The sequence below is a fragment of the Ipomoea nil genome, unplaced genomic scaffold, assembly GCF_001879475.1.
Source record: "Ipomoea nil cultivar Tokyo-kokei standard unplaced genomic scaffold, Asagao_1.1 scaffold3017, whole genome shotgun sequence".
Taxonomy (NCBI): domain Eukaryota; kingdom Viridiplantae; phylum Streptophyta; class Magnoliopsida; order Solanales; family Convolvulaceae; genus Ipomoea; species Ipomoea nil.
In genome coordinates this window covers 469557-493490 of record NW_017619445.1, presented here as the reverse complement: position 1 = coordinate 493490, position 23934 = coordinate 469557, and the positions used below count along the sequence as shown (strand labels likewise).

Below are 23934 nucleotides of genomic sequence, written 5' to 3'. Positions count from 1 at the left end.
TTTATGACTTAATCTTCAGGATTTTACGTCCAATCTTCCAGATTGGTTCGAGTAAATGTACTTCCCGTCTCCCCCTGAAGATAACAATCTTCAAGTTCGACATGATAAAATGTATTTCAAAATTTGAAGAAATTGATTGGACAAATCTTCTGGATTGTCACTAGAGTAAAAATCTTGTACAATAATCATATAGCTCTTCTAGAGCTCATATAACATTTGTGCAACACAAGTGTTATTGTCCTCATTTTGATCATTTAGGAAAATTCATTGTATAACCAGTTCGGACTTGGCATTACGGGGATCAAACAAAATAGCCGATACCCAAGTAGCCTATTAAAACCGTATCATAGTTTCTTACATAAATATCATCATGTCTTTGTATCTTGAAGATACCGGAGGATATGTTAATCATTATTCAAGTACTTCATTGTAGGAGGAGCACTAGATTTTGCTAGCAATTTCATCGCAAATATCATGCCTGTTGCGATTATGAAACTTCTGGTTCTAAAATGGTGCTCCAACGATAATGAAGTAAGGGACTTCGAGTCCAAATGGTTCCTTATCTGCTTCAAGAGATTATTAGGCAACCTTTTGTTTGATAAAAACATGACACTTATGCATATAGACATGTGAAAAACATTTTTAGATGTAGGTTGACTGGTGTATATAAAAAAAATCTTCAAGGAACAACTCGATCTTCAAGTCGAGATAATACTTATAGCTGTCACAAACTTTTTATTTGAAAAATCTCAGTTTTTAAACATGAATTGACATCATCAAGCTCTTTATATATTTCATTGATGTTTACACCATCAATATTGACTGAGATAATAAATAAGTCTATTATCAACTCTTTATTGAGCACATAATGATACATATTATTCCTTCTACATGAGGATAATAACCGCATACGTAACTCTTTAAAGAGTAAATAATGGCACTTAATAATATTAAATAAATCCTCATCTCGGGAATTATAAATTCATCAGGGATTTCTCAAAATAAATTTAATTGCATATCTAAATTTATTATTTTGCCAATTGTATTATGTATCGGAACTTAATGCCATTTACCGTGGGAGAGTATATTTGATTAAAATCAATTAAGGGTCTATGCGTGAACCCATAGGCTACAAACTCGCTGCATATCATATCACCTTGTTATTCTTATTTCTCTTTCATGCACACACCCATTTGTAACCTTCAGGTTTAATGCTTAAACGGTGTATTGTTATAAACTATAAAGAGATTATCCATTTTAGTGAGTCGAGCTATGCCTTAATTGCTCCTTTATACGTTAAATAGTCATGGCACTTCCGGTGCCTAACTCTGGATCCAGATTATCATACAACGGGGGAATTTGTATTGGCAATTGTGTTGTCGACAACTATAACCTTTTTATAAATGTCTCCCATATTTGTAAAAGTAATGACAATTTCTAAAACAACCAGATTCTAGACATTTCCCAAAGATATTTTGATCTGGTCATTTCGCATCCCTAATATTGTGTTTGTTTGGTGCACCTATAAATTGACTAGGGTTTCTCGTCATCTGAGTGTCTTCAGGACTAAATTGTTCAATGTTATTTCAAGAGTGACAATGTTTGTTTACTAGATCTAGTATTATGATTCTTATCTCTTTCACCGATAGATCTCCTACACTTCTAGTGTCAAGGAGTATCGGTAGATATATTTGGTCCAAGTTGTGGAAGGTATATGAGACCTAGTCACTCTTTTATGATCAGTATGATCAATAGATGTATTTGACAGATTATTTGCTAATATCGCAAATAGATTATCTTTTGAACTTCCAGTTCAGTCTAACTAGTACATGGATTTAAATAATGAAGATATTTTTAGTCTATGAAATTTCTTGGCATTCTATTAACTTTGAACTCTTATCTCCCCCTAATGCCGAGAAACGATCTTCATTAATTAAGTATGCAGTCAGCGTACCTAAGGATATGTATTGGTCTCCTATCATGTGCTCTTGATATTAATTAATCAAGAGACAGAGGCTTCTTTAGTAGCCTTTTTAGAAGTACGTTGTGGTGGTGATATATTGAAATAGACTGCGCACTATAAATAATAACACAGATAGGGAAATGTTTATTTTGAAACCATGTACTAGGTATAACAATCCTTGAGGGATTGGTTTGTGATATGCCGTGAGTTAGATTTGGATTTATAACAAAAGTATATCCCTAAAATAGATAATTCAATAATTTCTCCTTCACACATGCTCTAAAAAGTACTCATGTGGATAAGAAATTGTAATATCTAACTCATTATGTTTTCCCTAAGAGGCCCAATTGTTCATGCCATAATTAAAAAACGGGTCTCTAAAAAGTAAAGATTATCGCAACATAATAAGTTGTCAAATGTATATGAAATTAACCACAAAAGGCATATAAAATCAGATAGGGCAAGCATACACATTTAACAAAATGAGTGAAACATTCGACAATCTTAGGGAGATTAAACGCCAAAAGAAGTATTAGATGGTGAAATATTTGAAATATTATCAAATATTAGCAATTTGTTTGCTTCAGGCAAACCAACATGGTGTAACTCACTTTAAGCTGTTAAGCACATAACATTTTTGCATAGTAGCATAGCAAAAAAATAGAAGTTGCAGACTTCATTCACGAGTCATGAGTCATTAGTCACTCAAAGATCAATTCATATTCAGAATCTTTCAGACCTTTTTTTAAAAAAAAAAAAAATAGCCCAATGACCAAACACATTGTCAAGTAGGGAAGATTTAAAACTTAGAGAGTATGTTCTTGCAAAAGGAAACTAAGTTTCTGATATCTTTCAAAAAGAAATCAATGACATTTAAAGCAATTAGTGTAAGTTGTCATGTACTACTACTGGAGTACAATGTGACTATCATAAATGACATGCAAGATAACGAGTGACAGATAAATTAACGTTCTTAGTTTGCCTTCTGGGCAAAACTATATTAAAAAAATAGGTACTATCCTTTTGTGTAAATACTCAAATTTGGTATTTATTTCGATGTCAAAGACTCATGTGAAACAATGCTAGCTATAATAAATTAGCGCAACCAATAAACTTGAATTTGGACAAATAACAATTGACTTTTTAATATCAGTACCAAGTCAATTTTACATTTGGGGAATTTGTCCTGGTGCTATTATCATATAATTAGTGCAATAAATTCGCCTTCTGGGCAAATCTATATTCAATATTTATGCTATATATCACAATATTTAGACTCATATCATCTAATCGATAAGATTAAACTAAGTTTTAGCAACGACAGGTGCAACCTAACAATGAAAACCATATTGAGAATTCAATGTTATTATCTCATTTATAAGTTGCGTGATAAATCACAATAGCTATGGCCTATAGCAAATAATTAATTTCCAACAAGAGAAATAACAAATTCTCTTATATGAGCACTACAAGAAAAATGCACATAGACAACGGTTAATAACCGTTGTCGTAGGGGTATAATTTCTGTTGTTGAAGCCGGTGTTGTTGTAAGTTTCGCGCATAGACAACGGTTTTTTAACCGTTGTCTTTTCTAGAAACAACAACGGTTTTTTAACCGTTGTCTATTAAGTGTTGTTGAAGCCGGTGTTGTTGTAAGTCACGCACATAGACAACGATTAATAACCGTTGTCTTTTCTAGAAACAACAACGATTTTTTAACCGTTGTCTATTAAGTGTTGTTGAAGCTGGTGTTGTTGTAAGTCACGCACATAGACAACGGTTAATAACCCTTGTCTTTTCTAGAAACAACAACGGTTCTTTAACTGTTGTCTATTAAGTGTTGTTGAAATCGGTGTTGTTAAAAGTCACGCACATAGACAACGGTTAATAACCGTTGTCTTTTCTAGAAACGACAACGGTTTTTTAACTGTTGTCTATTAAGTGTTGTTGAAACCGGTGTTGTTAAAAGTCACGCACATAGACAACAGTTTTTAACCGTTGTCTTTTCTATAAACGACAACGGTGTTTTAACCGTTGTCTATTAAGTGTTGTTGAAACCGGTGTTGTTAAAAGTCACGAACATAGACAACGGTTTTTAACCGTTGTCTTTTCTAGAAAAGACAACAGTTTTTGACCCGTTGTCTATTCAATGTTGTTGAAACCGGTGTTGTTAAAAGTGATGCACATAGACAACGGTTTTTAACTACTGTCTTTTCTTTAAAAGACAACAGTTATATACTGTTGTCTATTGTGTGTTGTTGAAATCGCTGTTGTTAAAGTCACGCCCATAAACTGTTGTCTTTTGTAAAAAAGACAACAGTTTCAAACTGTTGTCTATTATAAAATAGACAACAGTTTTTAACCATTGTCTCAACCCATTTTTAACCTGCTTAAATTTTAATCATATAAAAAAAATCAATTTATCCATTCACCATGGCCAAGTGTAGTTACATAATTTTGAAGAAGCTAAGCAAGGTTCAAAATAACAAGTCAAAATACTTTCATTACCAATTCTAATCGAATCATCATCCAAGCCATAATACTACAAAAAACAATTCTACGAACCAAGTCTAAATGATTACAACGTCAAATCATACCTACTCTATATAACTTGATAGAATATCGGCCCATTCTGAACGCACCAGATCAATAACCGCTTTGTCATAATCAACTTGTTGGAACTACATGTAAAAAGTGAGTAAATAAATTAGTATAGATATAATAAATTTGCAATGAAATTCGAAATGAGTTAGGAGTAATTTGCAAGAACCACTATATGGTAATAGAGTTTTAGCAATTCTAAAAGGCAAGATCTTTTGTCTTTTCTCTGATCTCTCCACTTTAAACTTTGTGAATAAAAGTATCAAATTAAAAACTAAAAAGCATTCATTCAATAGACTTCAACAATAAATTGAGTACTCAAAATTATACTGCCAACAGTCCAATTCAGAAAGCATCTAAAGTTGATGGTTCAACAGTCCAATCACTGCAGATCACTTAAAAAAGAATGATGTTGAGACTCAAGAATCTGGTGCTGTGAAAAGATGCATGTTGGATTAGTTTTCTTCATCCAAATTAAAGGGCTTAAAAAGTCGAAATTGGCAACCATTAAACAAGAAAAATTTAACTTATTGTTGGGATTTGGAGACTGAATCAATATCACCTTTGAATGGTGATATAATATTGTTGGGTGAAACAAGAAGATCAATATTGCAAATTTGCCTAAAATAATCTAGATAAAAAAATTAGTTACTATTTTTTAGACCAAAAACTTATATGCAAATGAATTAATTTTTGTCTAGGTTGTTTTTTTGCCTAATTTTATTTTTTGCAGCCAGCAGGTCAGATATTTCATATGAAGAGTTCAAATTTCGAACAAAACAGTGTTAAAATCATTCATACATGATCAACAATCAAACAGTGGTTGAAAAACACTAATTTGTATCTGCCCCTTTAGCTGTATTTAAAAATCCAAAAAAAAAAAAAAAAAAAAAAAACAAAAAAAACAAACAAACAAACTTCACTGTTCGATTTAGTTTTCTATTGCTCTGTCATAAAAAAACAACTATAGGGCATCAGATGCATGTTCTATTGCTCTGCCATAAATTGAAAATGTAAAGATTCTCAAATAATTTAATTCTGAGAACTCTTTTATCAATTAGAACAATAGAAGATAAACCTAAGGCATCAGTATGATGCAATTCTCACTATCTGCCATCAACTTATAAACTTGAAGCAACATGCTATATAGAATTGATAGCATTAAAACTAATAATGCAACTTCACAGTTTATTGCTGCCAATAAAAATCTAATGCATCAGAACATTAGGTCCATCATCTGCTTTCAATTTTAAGAATTCTAAAGAAAATTAGGGCATCAGAATTGTCTTTTCATCATTTGCCATCAACTTGAGAAAAAAGTTCGTTACTTTTAAGGAATCTCAATCATGATTATTTAATGTCAATAAGAGGGTGAACAAGAAGATTTAATGAGAAAAAAGTAGCAGACATTGTTCATTAGCAAAAAAAAAAAATAAAAAAATAGTCATACTTTTAATTGTAATCAAAAGCTTTATGAATTGAATAATTAATGTTTTACAAATAAATACAACAAAAAATGACATATTGAAATTTCATCAACTGAATCTATTTACATAAATTCAAAACTAAAAGGCAGTCAAATCAAAGTATGAGGCAAATAATTAGTTCTACAATTATAGGCCAGCAAAAGGAATTGACAACAAAGGTACAATAATCTTAATAAATTTTGAAAGCTTAATATTACCTGATCATTGTTTCTTCTATTCATCATTTATATGCCTATGAAATGATAAACTTAAATCAATTAGTTGAAAGATATCAGTATATAGCCAACATAACTATACTATGTGTTCTTTCATTTGCATGTTCATTTCTAAGCTAACAAATCTATGTTTTTTTACTTGATGGTAATAATTTGTCAGCATTCTACATCATTTAGGCTATTAAACTTCCTACATATATTATTTTATACTGACAAATCTTTACATTAAGTTCAAAAATATTTATTCTTCTGTATTTAGGAAAACCCTAACTTAAACTGACTACTCCTATTTTGAACAAATACAATGACAACTTCTAACTTAAACTGACTACTCCCATTTTGAAACTTTTTAATCTTTTCCTTTTAAGGTCGAAAATCAAAATATCACCTGATTCACCTCTGTTGTCTTTTGAAGTCATTTTGTATGAAATTATCCTCAGTCCAACAGAGAATTGAGAATATGCATATTCAGCAAAAATCATATTAAATGTTTAGAACGAAAATGCTTACCTTGAGATTGAGAGGCACTAAAAAAAAGTTAAAAGGACGTACCTTGCGGCGACCGAGGAGAATGGTGGCGACCGGCGAGCTTGCGGCAATGGGTGACGGGCGAATGAATGGACTTGAATGAATGTGTCTCATAAAGACAACACACCAACGACAACAGTTAAAAAAAAATCGTTGTCTTCTTTAAAAAAACGCACATAGACAACAGTTTTAAAAAATCGTTGTCGTTGTGGTGTTGTCTTTTCACAAAATGCACAAAGACAACACACTTATAACAACGGTTAAGTAAAAACCGTTGTCTTTGACAAAAGTGTTGCATCAAAGACAACGATTTTGAACCAAACTGTTGTCTTTTATACAAAAGACAACACTTTTATTAAAAACTGTTGTCTTTCTAGTGTTGTCTAGGTGCATTTTTCTTGTAGTGGAGCCTAATCGAGAGATTATAGGCTAAAAATTGTCAATTAAAGATAAGCATATTCAATATGTGATATAATTGTCCCTTGTGTCATGGACACCAAAAAACTCAATTAAGTCATGCACATCCACTTTAAACAAAGAGTATCATGTGTGGTACACACAATGCATAACATGAAAAGAGAGATTTTATTAATTCATAAATTAGAAAATAAAATGAGAGAAGTACCGTTCGCCAAAGGATAACGAGCACATGTTCGCTGCCGGGCTCATTCATTCCTATTTAGGGGAGTCAAAAACAGCACTTTTCCAAGCAAGCTCTCATTTTATCTCATAGTTTCATACAAGTATGAAAACATCACAAAATAGCAAGATATACAAGCTAAACTGAAACTTGGCAGAAAATTTCTGAATTTTGACCTGGATTGCAGAATTTTCTGGGGGAAAACGGTAACACATTTTGGCACAAAATTTTGCAGATATTTAGTTTAGAAAGTCTAGAACATACATGAAAATTTTCATGCCAATTCAAGTTCTAAAAGTATTTTTCCCAAAAAATTTTCCAACACTGCGCCAGACAGAAAATTAACTGGCAGCACACTGCTATAACTTTACAGAATTTTTCTGGAACAACCAAAGCATATTTTTAAGAAAATCTTTTCACAGACATCAAATACCACAAGTCTAGATTCTCCAGAAAAAATTTCAACCCAAAAGGAGTTCAACAGGGATTTTTCACGAATTTAATTTTCAAACTGCACCGATCAGAAAATTTTCAGGCAGTGATTACTATGTGTAAAAATCATTCTTTCTAGATACCATAAAATCACCATAATTCCATTATTTTTGGGAAACATACTATCATATATAGTCTACTCTTTCGTGGAATATCAAATATCCAGATTATACCTCCAAATTTATGCAAACAAATTTAATACCCAAGAGGTACAAAGTTGACTAAACGACAACTATTAAAATGCAGATATTATTGAAAAAATAGCTTAAAATGCCACCTGGGGGCACAAATGGGTATAAGTTATGCCAAACTTCGGAATCATTTTCCAACTAGCAGAGATTGAAAAATGCTTGATTCAAGCCCGAGCTCGTGCGCGCCGGCACCTGGGGGCACGAATGTCGTCGTCCGGAAATTGGCTGGCCTTGCGGGGTAAGTTATGCCAAACTTCGGAATCATTTTCCAACATATGCCACTGGATGTGTCTCGGCCATGGAATCATTAAAGGGCCCATGGCCGAAACTTCCAGTTTCGACCGCCACGAACCTGTGCAGTTTTGTGACCGTTGGGTGTTCAATTCTACTGTTACGGTATTAATTTTTTGAGTTAATTCCAATTTTTAATTTTGAATTGAAGGCCATGTTAATGGTGCTGTTACAGGAAGGTGGAGGGGTGCCCTTAAGTGCCTAATTAAAAGCTATTAAATCCTTCATCCCTATATAAAGAGGAGTTGGGCAGTAGAGTTTAACACACAGAAACATAGAACATGAAAGTTCAATTTTTAGCCTCAAAACCTCTCTGCTTCTACTCCTTCTTTAGCCTACTGCATTCATAGTCGTGTCTTGCTCGCCGGATTCCTTCTTTGAGTGCTCAAACATTGAATCACTAGCAAGTTTTATCCTGGGAAGCCTAGGCCACAATGCTCCTAGCATCTTTGGGAGGTGGCAAATAAGATTTTAAGGAAAGATTGCTCAATTGACTCTTGCAAAAACCCAACACCAAACACTAGCCAATTTTCTCCATCTTTCCTTCCCTATTTCTTTCCAGAAAAATAATAGTCATATTTTATTTGATTATTATTTGTTTTTTCTACCAACGGTTTCCAACAATCTTAAAACCTTATACCTTGTTTTCCCGTTGGTTGTTTTCTCTAATTTCCTTAAAGAAATGGAGAACTCCGAGTTGCCAATCGTTAACAGTGGGGAAGAAAATGTTGTTGAGAACAACAATGGAGGAAACGGCAATAATGTTGCCAATTCCCAAGCTACACCAGTGAACGTTGGTTCACAGGATGGTGGGAGCACTGAGGGATATATTCCCATGTCTCGGGTACCTTTTCGGTACCGAGTGGTTCGGCTGAAAAGCCGGAGAAGTTCACCGGTGTTGGTTCGAACTTCAAGAGGTGGCAACAGAAAATGTTGTTCTACCTAGCAACTCTCGGCTTGGCGAGGTTCTTGTCTGAGAAGGTTCCCGAGTTGAAGGAACAAGATGCACAATCCGTGATGGCGGTTGGCTATTGGAAGGATTCGGACTTCCTTTGCCGAAACTACATCCTGAAGGGATTGTGTGACACGCTGTACGATGTATATCGAAAGATAAGCACATCAAAAGCGTTGTGGGAAGCTTTGGATCATAAATACCAAAGTGAGGATGCCGGCTCAAAGAAATTTGTGGTTGGCCGATTCCTCGATTTAAAAATGGTTGATTAAAAAACTGTGTTAAGTCAGGTAGAAGATTTGCAATTAATCTTCGATGAGATCCGTGACGAAGGCATGGTGCTAAGTGAAGCCTTCCAAGTGGGATCTGTGATCCATTTGCTGCCTCCAGGTTGGAAGGACTTCAAGAACTACCTTAAGCATAAGCGAAAGGAGATGAATCTGGAGGACCTGATCCAGCGACTCAGGATTGAGGAAGGGAACAGGACGAATGATAGGAAAGTTCCTATCGTTGTTGGCGCTAAGGCCAACGTTGTGGAGCACGGTAAGAGCTCCAAGAGGAACCAGATGGACAAGCGAAAGCTAGGTCCGAAAGGTGGCGTTACCAAGAACAAGTTTCCTGGTGAATGCTACAATTGTGGCAAGCTTGGCCACAAAGCATCTGAATGCAAGGCTCCAAGGAAGAAGAACAAGAGTTCTGAAGCCAACGTTGTTAGAGATAGCAATCAGAAGGAGGTCGAGATTAGCCTTTCGGCTATGGTGACCGAGGTGAACCTCGTGGGCTCAAACCCTCGTGAATGGTTTATTGATACCGGTGCAACCAGGCACTTGTGTTGCAACCGAGAGATGTTCAACACCTTTGAGACCGTTGAGGGTGAAAATGTGTGGATGGGAAACTCTGCTCAGTCTGTTGTAGAAGGCATGGGTAAGGTGGTTCTAAAGATGACTTCCGGGAAGGAACTAACGTTGAACAACGTACTGTATGTTCCTGAGCTGAGGAAGAATCTTGTGTCTGGCTCTCTGTTGAACAAGCATGGCTTTCGCATGGTGTTCGAGTCAGACAAAGTAGTTTTGTCCAAGTTAGGAATGTTTGTTGGTAAAGGATATGTAACTGATGGGCTGTTTAAGCTCAATGTAATTCCTGTTATCAATAAAAGCAAAGTTAATTCTGTTTACTTGCTTGAGTCTTCCAATTTGTGGCATGTTAGACTAGGTCATGTTAATTTTAATTCTATGCGTAGATTAATTAGCATGGACCATATTCCTAACTTTAAAATTGACACAAATAATAAGTGTGAAATTTGTGTTGAGGAACAACTAACGAAAGTACCTTTCAAATCGGTTGAAAGGGAAACTGAACCACTAGAATTAATCCATAGTGATTTGTGCGATTTTAGATCGATACAAACGAGAGGTGGTAATAAGTATTTTATCACATTTATCGACGATAGCACACGATACTGCTATGTGTATTTTCTTAAGAGCAAAGATGAAGTCGTTGATAAATTCGTTCTTTATAAGAATGAAGTGGAAAACCAACTTAATCGGAGAATTAAGAAGGTTAGAAGCGATAGAGGTCGTGAGTATGAAGTACCTATTGGTGACTTCTGTCGAGTATAGGTATAATACACGAGCGTACTGCACCTTACTCACCTCAATCGAGCGGTGTTGCCGAACGAAAGAATCGTACATTGAAAGATATGATGAATGCGATGCTTATAAGTTCGGGCCTACCTCAAGATGCGTGGGGTGAGGCGATTTTGACAAGTAATTACCTTTTGAATAAGGTACCCCGCAAGAAGCTCGATAAGACTCCTTATGAGCTGTGGAACGGTAGGAAACCTTCCTACCAGTACCTGAAAGTGTGGGGGTGTCTTGCCAAAGTGTTGGTGCCAACACCTAAGAAAGTAAAGATAGGTCCTAAGACGGTGGGCTGTATCTTTATTGGCTATGCACATAATAGTAGTGCTTATCGGTTCTTAGTACACGAGTCCAATAATCCGAATGTACACGAGAACACGATAATAGAATCAAGGAACGCATATTTCTTCGAAAATATATTTCCTTGTAGGTCCAATGAGGGACCAAGTACGTCAAAACGAACGTTTGACGAAACTATGGATAATGAAAGTGGGGAATCCGAGAGAGAACCCGAGCTCGAGCCGAGACGCAGTAAGCGGGCGAGAGTTGGAAAATCATTCGGTCCTGATTTTCTAACTTACTTGTTAGAGTATGATTCGGGTACTCTAACTTGTTTATTAGAAAATGAACCCGATTTTCTATCTTGTTTGATAGAGAACGAGCCTCAAACGTATGTAGAAGTCGTGACTTCTACGGAAGGACTAATGTGGAAAGAGGCTATAAAAAGTGAAGTGGATTCTATTCTACAGAATCACACTTGGGAACTTGTTGATCTTCCTCCGGGTAGTAAACCATTAGGATCCAAGTGGGTCTTTAAAAGAAAGATGAAACCGGATGGTTCCATCGAGAAGTATAAGGCTAGGCTTGTAATCAAGGGTTACAGGCAACACGAGGGCCTCGATTACTTCGACACGTATTCTCCCGTGACGAGAATAAACTCCATTAGGATGATACTTTCCATAGCCGCGTTGCAGAACTTGGAAGTTCATCAAATGGATGTGAAAACCGCTTTCCTAAATGGCGAATTAGATGAGGAAATCTATATGGAACAACCCGAAGGGTTCGTGGTTCCGGGCCAAGAAAGGAAAGTGTGTAAATTGGTTAAATCGCTCTATGGTTTAAAACAAGCGCCTAAGCAGTGGCACGAGAAGTTTGACCATGCGATGTTAACTAACGGGTTTAAAATAAACGAAAGTGACAAATGTGTCTACGTTAAGGAAACGATAGACGGCTACGTCATTCTTTGTTTATATGTCGATGATATTCTCATCGTTGGTAGTAATGATCAGATGATCAAGTCTACCAAGAACATGTTAAATGCGAGATTTGACATGAAGGATATGCGTTTGGCTGATTTAATCCTTGGGAATAGAATCATTAGAAGACCTTATGGTTTCGTGTTGAGCCAATCACATTATATTGACAAAATCCTTGAGAAATTTAACAAGGATGATGGTCAAGTGGCTAGGACACCATTTGATACAAATATTCATCTGACCAAGAACCACGGAGAAGGTATTTCACAAGTGGAATATGCTCGGGTTATTGGTATTTGTATCTTATGAGCTGTACTAGGCCGGATATTGCCTATGCGGCTAGTAAACTCAGTAGATATATGAGTAACCCCGGTGCTATGCATTGGAAGGCAATAGTGAAGGTTATGAGATACTTGAGGTATACTCGTGATCTTGGACTGCACTACGGAAGATATCCTGCTGTACTTGAAGGGTATAGCGACGCGAATTGGATATCTGATATTAAGGACTCTAAGTCCACGAGTGGCTACGTGTTTACACTAGCCGGTGCAGCCGTTGCATGGAAATCCTCTAAGCAAACTGTGATAGCTAGATCCACGATGGAATCTGAGCTGATAGTCTTGGACAAAGGATGTGAAGAGGCTGAATGACTACGCCATTTTATAGAGGATATTCCTAATTGGGAAAGACCGGTACCTCCAATATGTGTGCATTGTGATAGTCAAGCCACAATCGGGAGAGTACAGAGTCATATGTATAATGGTAAGTCTAGACATGTGCGTCATAGACATAATACCATTAGACAACTGTTCACAACTGGTGTTGTCTCAATTGACTACGTAAAGTCAAAGATAATATAGCGGATCCGCTGACCAAAGGGTTAGGAAGAGAAGTTGTGGAGAAGTTGACACGAGGAATGGGTCTAATGCCCTTGGACTAAAAAGTTCTATAGTGGATACCCAACCTAGCTGGCACCTAGGTTCAATGGGACAACTAAATTATGGAACGAAGCGCGTCACTGTGGGGGTCTCGGACTCCCTACCACTCCTCGTTAAAACAGTGACTCCCGCAAGAGGCTAGCATGTTAATGCTTTAATGATTCTTGAGTATGCGGGATACTCGAGAAAGAATCACCTATGTTAGAGAGAAGTGAGGGTCGCTTCAAAGGAGAATTGTTGGGCACAATTCTTTAGAAACTCTCGCAGAACCAGGAACGGTGACCCACGACCAAAACGGGCACACTCATGAGAGCAAGAGCATGGTTGGGAGATTCCTGTGTGAGATATGTCATCGTCTACACAAACGGCAGTCGGTTCAAAGACATCGCGTTCTACCGTACAGCCAGTAGAGTAAACATGTCTTCACGAGGGAAGGTTCAAAGGGTATAGTGACTCCCTACCTATCCTATGCAAGGATCGACCGTTTGAACACAGTTGTTTCCGATTTCAAAATACCCCGAAAATCAATTTTTCATTCATGTGGGGGATTGTTGGAAAAATAGCTTAAAATGACATAAAATGGCATGTTAAGTGGCTATTTTGTGGTACAATTATCAGTGGGGTCCACTTTCGATGTACAAATCAAATTCCAAGCTTTGATTCAAGCCCGAGCTCATGCGCGTCGGCACCTGGGGGCACAAAGGTTGTACGGAAATTGGCTGGCCTTGCGGGCTAAGTTATGCCAAACTTCGAAATCATTTTCCAACATATGCCACTAGATGTGTCTCGGCCTGGTGGGCCGAGACATTAAAGGGCCCATGGTCGAAACTTCCTGGCAATCGAAACTGGAAGTTTCGGCCTAGACGAACCTGTGCAGTTTTGTGACCGTTGGGTGTTCAATTCTACTGTTACGGAATTAATTTTTTGAGTTAATTCCAATTTTTAATTTTAAATTGAAGGCCATGTTAATGGTGTTGTTACAGGAAGGTGGAGGGGTGCCCTTAAGTTCCTAATTAAAAGCTATTAAATCCTTCATCCCTATATAAAGAGGAGTTGGGCAGTAGATTTTAACACACAGAAATATAGAACACGAAAGTTCAATTTTTAGCCTCAAAACCTCTCTGCTTCTACTCCTTCTTTAGCCTACTGCGTTCATAGCCGTGTCTTGCTCGCCGGATTCCTTCTTTGAGTGCTCAAACATTGAATCACTAGCAAGTTTTATCCTGGGAAGCCTAGGCCACAACGCTCCTAGCATCTTTGGGAGGTGGCAAATAAGGTTTTAAGGAAAGAGTGCTCACTTGACTCTTGCAAAAACCCAACACCAAACACTAGCCAATTTTCTCCATCTTTCCTTCCCTATTTCTTTCCAGAAAAATAATAGTCATATTTTATTTGATTATTATTTGTTTTTTCTACCAACGGTTTCCAACAGATATCATTATCTATCAATAATATAATAGAGATCATAAAGGTGCATTCTAATAAAATACCACATTGTTAATTATCATGTTGTACAGTACATTACCAAATGATCAACTTTGCAAAACATATATATAAACCTTTCGGCACGATCACATCAAGAAAGCACATCATCACAATATCATATGTTTCACTTATGCTTTCAATGAAATTTAAGCATCAACAGGGTGCAAAGGCAAATTCTAACCAGTAGCACAGCATTGCACACTAACCAAAGTATTAGTTGTAGCACGCACAATACTAATAATAGCAATGGACAAAACTTCTAAGCGTTGGTACAGTAGAATGAGCAGAATCATTTTGGTTTGGATTATGGTCATGGTAGCCACAATACCATGACCAATTTGACAAGAAACAAAACAAGCCTTATCAAAGTACCAGCACTTAGAGTATTAGAAACATTATTATTTCCAAGACCAAAATTAACCACAGAATCCTTATTAACATGGTTCAAAAATTATCAAACTGGATTCCGTTCGCTGCCTCATTGCCACGACTAAGTGGATTATTGACAACAGAAGAAATCAAAGGCACATTACCAAAACTTAGCCAATTAAGAGCATTAACACTAGGACCACTAACACTTTGTGATTCATTAACAGTGGTATTCACATTATCAAGACCAGAAAGTCAGAAACAATAGCACTGTCACTAAATAAAGCAGGAACACTAAGTACTGGTAATAGTGTGGTTTGAGTAGCTCCATCAAAGGTCCTATGACCAGCCAAATTACCAAAGGTAGGCCGATTAGGAACAATGATTTCATGTGTTCTATGACCAGCCAGATCACTTTGAACCAGCCGATTAGAAACAATTGCAGATGATAAGCTCACCACACCAGTACTTTAAAGTGTGACCAGAAAATAGAAGTACCTGGAAGAGCCCCAATCTCCAACCTTAGCAATGCAGCAGGCCAGCAGCAGCCTTGGGCCAGTCCCCATCAGCCCAAGACTCGTACGACGCATACCTTAGTTGGTTAGAGCGTGTACTGATAACGTGTTAAAAGAATATTTGGAAGAGAGAGATTAAGGAGGAATTGAGGATCATCTTATTCATATCACTTTTCATATTACAACAAAACATATATATAATATACATTTGTAACGTAAGGTAATAATGGAGACATAAATACAGAAATCGTTACAAATGTTGTATAATCTATAATAATATCCACATAATGATATATTTATAACAATTTAGACAATTAGTAAAACATCATCATAGGCAACAAACTTAATGAAATTGAATCGTGGATCTTGAATAGCAAGTCGCTCCTACAAGTTCTATTTAATTTTAATTAATAGACCACTTATCTTTAATTTAGTTGATTTTATAAAATGATAAAACAAAATAAAAGACAAGTATAGAAAAATAATAGTGTCAGAAACACAGCAATTGGTCACGCAGTTCGAAGCAAAATTCCTACGTCTGCGGGGCAATTCACGTCAGTCCAATTCACGTTCACCAAGATTACAAGGGTTTTGATGGATTATATGAACCCGGGGGTCCGGATTATACAACCCGAATATATGATAGAATATAATAAGTAAGTGAATGTAACGAAATATGTGATTAAAACGATAATAGAGGTACGAATAATGTACGAATTAGCGTCACGGGGACGAATATTATATTAATTGAACGTATAATGCTATTACAGATGTATGAACGTGTAATAACAAGACAAGTAATAGGTAAGAACACAAGATGCCTTGATTAGGACATCAATGAGGGATTTTATAGCTCATGTCGCCATAACAACCTCGGAAGACGCGGGGGTGCTACAACTCTCGCCGCGCGATCCGCTCCGTGCGTGGACCATGCCACTCGGCCGAGCTCGGAGCTCGGCCGACCCCGTAGAGGCCGACCCCACGGGGGTGCATGCTCCTCGTGGGTCGCTTGCTCGGGTCTGTTGCTTCGGGTCCGGTTCGGCCCGAATCCATCCATAATTATTCCATTAGGTTTGCATGACATAATCACATACAATGTACTTTTTATTTATGGTCCACACAATTGTGTGGATCATGGTCCATGTAATATGATTGTCTGAAAACTTGACCACATAAACTGAATTTGTTTAGGGAAAATCGTAGTTCAAACTAACCAAGCGTTGACACTGTTCCAGAAGATCACTGTGAATAACCTACGCTTAAAACTGTGACACAGAATATAACCCGGACAGAAATACAGTCTAATAAAATATAACCTAATTTTTTGACAAATAATTAGCCAATTAAATAAACTAAAAATAGTGTATCATATGTACACTTACAATCTCCTCTTTGGCAATTATATATTTGACAAAATTAAAGACAAATATGTTTTGGCAACAATTGATAATTTAAACATTTTATTAAAAAGTTGCCTCAAGTATATTTGCTAACAATGATCACAACTTATACACACTAGTACAAAAAAAAGTCTTTCCAAAACACCTATAAAAGACTTTCCGCTACACCTGTACAGAACAAGTGTAGCGAATTTCGGTGACTGTGAAAGTGTCTCGCTTTCCGAGACACCCGTACAGGGTGTCGCGAAAAGCGGACGAAGATTTTTAAAATTTTTTTTTACAGATTTTCCGAGACACCTGCTTCGTTGCAAGTGTCTCGAAAAGTCTTTTATTTATTTTTATTAATTTATTTCCACAATACCGACTCACAGGTGGATTTCGCGGAAAACCATTTTTTTTTAATAATTTCTTTGTGTGGCACCCTCTTCACAGAGGGAACGTTATGCTGTGAGCACGTGCCCACCTTGCAAGGTGGACACGGTTTCATATCCATAATTTCTATACTTTAGATTCATAAAATTTATACTTTAGATTCATAATTTCTAAACCGTAGATTCATAATTTAAATACAATAGATTCATAATTTCTATACAGTAGATTCATAATTTCTATACGATTCATAATATCTGTACCGTAGATTCATAATTTATGTACTATAAATTCATAATTTCTAAACTGTATAGTTATCAAATTATGAACATATAGTTTTATGATTTGTGAAAACAGAGTTCAACAATTGGAATCTAAAGTATAATTTTTATGAATCTACAGTATAGAAATTATGGATCTACAGTATAGAAATTATGAATCTACAATATAAAAATTATGAATATGAAACCGTGTCCACCTTGCAAGGTGGGCACGTACTCACAACATAATTTGCCCTTCACAGAGGGTGTCGCGGATATATATATATATATATATATATATATATATATATATATATATATATATATATATATATATATATATATATATATATATATTATTTAAAAATTGAATATTGCCTAATTTTATTTGTTCAAAACCTATACAGAATTTTCCAAAATCACCAAATCCACACAAATTTACAAAACTAATAACAATTAATTATCTATTCAAAATCCACCATACATATACGCAGTGAATTTTATAAAACTAAATTCACATAAAAGCCTCCAAAAGTTAACATGGGAAAATGAACAAACAGCTAATATTCCTTCTCAATAATCTTTAAAGCTAAAACAGTAGATTTCCAAAAGCTCAGAAGTAGCAACACCAAGCCTCTAAAGCTGATATTTTAGCTTTGTAGCACGGATGAATGGCTTCTTATCAAGTTCTCCCATTCTCTTCACACAAATGTTGGCACGAGAGTCCATCAAGCCCTATCACAAAAAAAACCCAAAATTTGGAACATTAGTTTCTATAGAAGCATGCAATAACAGAAACCAAATCACAATGAATAGCTCGGGAAGCTAGAAAACAATTATATTATTTTAAACAAAAGAGATAGAAAAGACCATAAGAATGTTAAGATACTTCCAATTTTTTTTGCGATAAATTATAAATGCTTAGGCGGAGTAGATGATACCCTAGAGTAATAAGCTTTGTATCTATCAGTTCCATTTAGAAACACTTGGGAATTAACCATACATAATCAAATTACTGAAAAATAACATAAGAAACTCTGATCATTTTTCAGTTAAAACAAGTTAGAAGACTTAATAGTACCAAGATTCTGCTGGTTGCTTAACAAGGTTAACTAAAAACTAAAATGCAAATGAAGAATCAGATCAAGTCTTTAGCATATAAAGAGTATAAAACTAACCTTATATAGCATGTAGGGAATACCAGTTTCTATCTGAGACTTCAAGATTTCAAACAAGAGATTTTGTGCCTGTACAACTTTCTTTGCCTTGCCCTGAGTCCATAAAAAGCCTCGGAACCGAGAGAGCATAAAAGAGATCTCGTGCACGATGTTCTTCCTGAAAAAAAGGAGCACCATTATCAATTTATCATGCCATCAATTATTTACTAACCAAAGCCTTATTACCTAGGAGACAAACCATAGTATTTTAAACATGCAAATTCTACTAAGTACTTCATAGTTCAAATGTAGGTAATATTAGAGTACTATTAGGCCAGTCATACCTTTCCATTTGATTGTACTTTGTCATTGTATTCTTGCTTAACTCATATGGAGAGGGAGAAAAAGAAATGAGATTTTCATAGTTTCGAAAAACTTAATCCCATACTCATCAGCAAGTTTTTCCCTAATCTCAGTTTCTTTTGCAGTGTTTTCTTTGCCGGAGGCATGATGCTCAATATTTCGAATCCAGTTCCTAATATCTAGCGCAGAGAAACACAACTAATCAGAATCCATTATGGAAATTTCAGAGTGGCAGAAACCATCAATGGAAGTCAAAAGAATGTCACATCACTAGACACAATACCATATATGTTAAGATTCAGAAAGAATATTCAATAGAACAAAAATTTCTAGAAACCAAACTCAAATACTCAACAAGAGACTAACTACAATACCAGAAGATTTTGAGATATTTTGTTAACAGAAGAATCAGAGCTTATAGTCACTGATGACACATAATGCAATAGGGAAAGGAAACCTTACTATTAAAAGATGATTCATCTGTAACATCATAAACCAACAAAATACACATGGGGCAAAATAATGATTAAAGATTGAAACTTCAATTGCACAATCACAGTGATAATTCAAGTTGAAGTGTCAACACTTGATTTTCATCCTCCCCTTTTAATTCTAATCAATTTCAATAATTACAGAAAGTGCCTGCCAAGCTGGGAACTATCCTACATTGGCCAAGTCAGAGGAACACTGTGGACTACCCAGTTGCATGGAGCTATTCCTAGTAGATAAGAAAGTGCCTAGATGAGATGAAATTCAAACATAAACAGGAAATAGTTCTTGTCCTATCCAATGGAAAAATTAAGATAATAATTTCATAAGTTCTTAAATTGAGCAAGTGCATGTTTCACGTTTTCCCTGTTTTTCAATTTTGACAGAAAAATCCAACAACCTACCAGTAGTGATCGTTCGGAACCGTTCTTGACCAGCAGTATCCCAAATTTGGAGTTTGATGCACTGATGCAATACAAAACATATTTCTTAAAATATCACAATAACAATAATATTTGAAATAAATCAACAAAAAATTGAAATAAATTAAATATAAAATAAATAAATAAATAAACTTACGGTGGCAACTGGTGAAGGACGGCAGCTCCGGCGAGTGAGGCAGCTCCGGGGTGATGGCTGTGGCGTTTGGCGTCGGTACGTGGCGGTCAAGAGTGAGGCAGCGTTGGCGGTGGCGTCGGATGGCAGCTACGGCGGAGGAAGGCCGTCGGCGTCGGCTGTGGTTTCAGATCTGTTGGTGGCGGGCGTAAGTGGCTAAGGTCTCAGATCTGAAGAGAGGCTGCTAGCAGATCTATAAATTTGGCTGAAGAAAGGAAATGGCTTGGAGGAGGAAATGGCTATGGTCTCAGATCTGAAGAGCTCCCCCTCAAAAAAAATTCTCCCCCTTTTTGCCAAAAATTGACAAAAGTGAACATCTAGTGGACTGACGGAGAGCCAGAATCAGGAGGATCCTCTTCAGGGTCAGAATCTTCTTCAGGGCCAGAATCATCTTCATCAGGATCAGACTCAACAGCATCAGAGTCAGAGGCAGGGTCCTCACGAGCAGCCAGAATTTCAGCATGCAATTTCTCCAACCTAGCAATCTCGCGAAGATGAAAGAGCAAATTCTTTTCTAACCCAGCAGCAGCATCCTGTTGAGACGCAATTGAATTCCGAATCATAGTTAAGGAGGACTGGATAGACTCTGCAAGCTGGCGGTGAGAAACAAGAGCAGGAGGTTCAGCCGGAATCCTTGAAGAAGAAGCCGGAAGTTGAGACGAACCAGAACCAGTAGGTGATGGTGGAGCAGTGGCAGCACGAACTTGAGCAGCAGGAGCCGATGCAGCAGTGAGAGTAGCTCGGTCATCATGGTGCTTCCCTTGAGACAGCTTTGGATCAAAGAGATGAACACCGTTGTTCTCAATGACAGGTTCATTGTCGTATAGCTCACGACCTTGACCTTTTAGCACACCAAAAATAAGACACGGAAAGGGTAAATGAATTTTAGCTTCCTTCTTTTTGGTGAAGGTCATGATGTGAGAGAAGATAATTGTAACACACCCAGTTCTAAGGCATAAATAAAGCATTAAAACTGGTAAAGATAGCTGAATAAAGTCTATACTGAAAATAAAACTACGGAAGCGAATTCAAATCCAACTGGGATGTTATGCCACACCTAGGTCAAACCAAACCTATGTGCTAAGGCAAGGTCTACATCCAAAACATAAGTTTAGAAGCAAGGGTTTAATTACATCCCAAGCAAGGGAATTAAAGTGGGCTTTTGGAAGAATAAAGAAAATATACTATATAATATAAGACTAGGCCCACAATATTAATATTCAATGTCTTAGAAAAGGTCCAAACATATATATGTATATATATATATATATATATATATATATATTTATAAGGCTAAGGAAGATTGGGCTTGGAATATTTTTCCTTATGCTAGGATTATTTAAGAAAAAGGGTTGGGCTTTAAATAATAAAATAATTCATTCTTTTAGAAAATAATCGTAGGAATTAATTCGGGAATTGAAATAATTTTCAGGGTGTCACACTCTACCCCCTTAAAAGAGCTTCATCCTCGAAGCTAAGGTTCGAGTGAAAGTAAGGTTTGAATATAGATTGAAGATCCAAATTGAAGTGAAAAGTATGATGGGAAAGATGCATGAGAGAAGGTTTATTGGAAAGGAATTCTAGACGTAAGCCTAAACTTTTATTCTAACTAACATCAAGCACCAACTACCCCAAAACTAGGTATTCTAACTACAACATAAGCTAACAAACTAAACAAAACTTTTAAACTAGGCTACCTGGGGCACCACCCTGCGATGAACTGCCTGGAACGTCGATCCTCGCCCCAGAGCTGGAACCGGGCAAACCTGCTGGCCCATCATTCCCATACTTGGCCTCCTTCATCTGGCACACTTCATCTATCTTGGCGTTCACCGATCTGAATCCCTGCTCCGTGACCTGTCGTAGCTTGAAAATCTGGAACAGCACGAGGTCAACTGTCGATCTTGGGTCGTGCCCACCCTTCTGCCGATGCTCTCTCGAACTCCCATCTTCATTACTCGGGCGGTCTTCATCCTCTTCTTTGACTTCATCCTTCGATCCTTGTTCTTCTTCCTCTTCTCCTTGCACTTGAGACTTAGACTTCTTATTCGGTATGTGGTACAATTCCATCAAGGCCCTCCTCTCATCAGCCGGCATACGACTCAATTCATCGGTGGTGATGTACTCCTTGTTCTCTATCTGATATATCTCACAGTACCTCAGATTTGGTGCATTAAATGTCAATCTTCCAGGTGGCTTGGCTAACACGTTGGTCACATTCACACCCTTCTGCTCAAATATCCAACTCAAGATCATCCCATACGGCAAGCTTTTCCGATTGGAATTCTTACAAAACTCCATATGGTTAACCATGAGAACGGGTAAGTTGAATTTGACCCGATGCTTCAAGAAGTAGGCAAAAGTGCACTCCATACTCCCGATAATATTGCTTTTATTCCTATTAGGCAACAAGCTCTCACTAACAAGCATTACCAGAATTCTTTGCTCTGCAGTCAATTCACTCTTCACGGGTCTCACATCTCTAGCTATACCCTCCCGTTGACCCAGCATGTATTGCAAATAATCTTGATACCCCACAGATTCGGTCTCAATCCAACTTTCTCTTCCGTACTTGGAAACTCCTATCAAAGTCAGCCTAAGCATTCGAGCAAGGCAGGGAGGGTCCAATACAATCTTAACATTCTTCACCTTAGAGTTGATTATGGTGACCTCATTTTCTCGCCTAATTTTCATGTTTCGGTAAAACTCCTTCACAAGCTCGGGGTATGTATCATTCTTAATGAGCAGAAATAGGTTTAACAATCCTTGGTATTTTAACATGCTCAAAACTTCGGATGAAAAATGCGCAGGGTCCAGGGATTTACCTTCAACTACGGAGTACTTCGCATTGTCCCAATCAACCTGCCCAGTGGTGTTCTTCTTCCTCGGCATAGCGGCTGACGGCGCGACCTTGCTGCTAGCGTGAGACTGTTGCGGTCGAAGGGTGAAGGAGAGATAGAGAGAGACGGGGGTTTTGGGTGTTTTGGCAGGGGGTTTTAGCGGGGAAAGGGTGTGGGTAACGGGGGTCTTGGTTCCCTGGGTTGCGAAGGGGAAGACCGGCGTCGCACAGCCGTTGGCGAGCGGAGGGGAAGCGCGGGTGGTTTGCTACTGCGAGAGAAAAGAGGGAAGAATGGGAGTCTGATTTAGGGTTTGGGTTTTAAGGAAAACCGAGAGAGAGGGAAAGGAATTTGGTGTACTTGATGAAGGGACGGCAGGCTTAAACAGAAGGCAAGCTACTGCTTAACATAGCCGCTAGGCCTATTTTTCACCATAAAAATTAATCTTTGCTCCCAAATCCATGAAAGTATGAAACACAACATAGGTTGATGGTTTGGATTGTGGCTGCTAGCCGTGAGGTTTTGTGTTTGAAATCCTTCGGTGCCATTCCCTTATTCCTCTTTGTTTTTTTTTTTGTTTTTTTGTTTTTTTTTGTTTTTTTTGTTCCTCTTTTAAAACCTCCATTCCTTAGAGGGGTGTATTCAATCATGATTTTTGTAGAGTTTTAAAAACTTTTAAAATGATAGATTTTAATAAACTTTTATTGACTTTCATAGAGTCGTTCAAAACTTTTTAAAACTTTATAAGATTCTATAAAAGTCTATATAAAAAACATCCACAGACTTTTATCAACTTTTTATTTTAAAAAGTCTACAAAAGTCATTGAAATTCGAAATTGAATACATCCTTACAAACTTTCAATTATTTTGATTCTTATCAT

General features: G+C 36.9%; 1 protein-coding gene across 2 annotated transcripts; it reads right to left on the bottom strand.

The window, feature by feature from the left end:
- Positions 1 to 18029: 18029 nt before the first annotated feature.
- LOC109163356 lies at positions 18030 to 23407 on the bottom strand. Of its 2 annotated transcripts, XM_019312115.1 has the most exons (6): positions 21914 to 23407; positions 20181 to 21057; positions 20006 to 20066; positions 19094 to 19291; positions 18771 to 18927; positions 18030 to 18327 (listed from the first exon to the last, which is right to left on the bottom strand). In XM_019312115.1, exons 1-2 carry the CDS (start codon positions 23106 to 23108, stop codon positions 20534 to 20536), a joined length of 1719 nt encoding a protein of 572 aa, XP_019167660.1. In that variant the 5' UTR covers positions 23109 to 23407; the 3' UTR covers positions 18030 to 18327; positions 18771 to 18927; positions 19094 to 19291; positions 20006 to 20066; positions 20181 to 20533. The 2 variants fall into 2 exon arrangements, with proteins under 2 accessions (XP_019167660.1, XP_019167661.1); XM_019312116.1 differs by lacking the exon at positions 19094 to 19291.
- Positions 23408 to 23934: the final 527 nt, after the last annotated feature.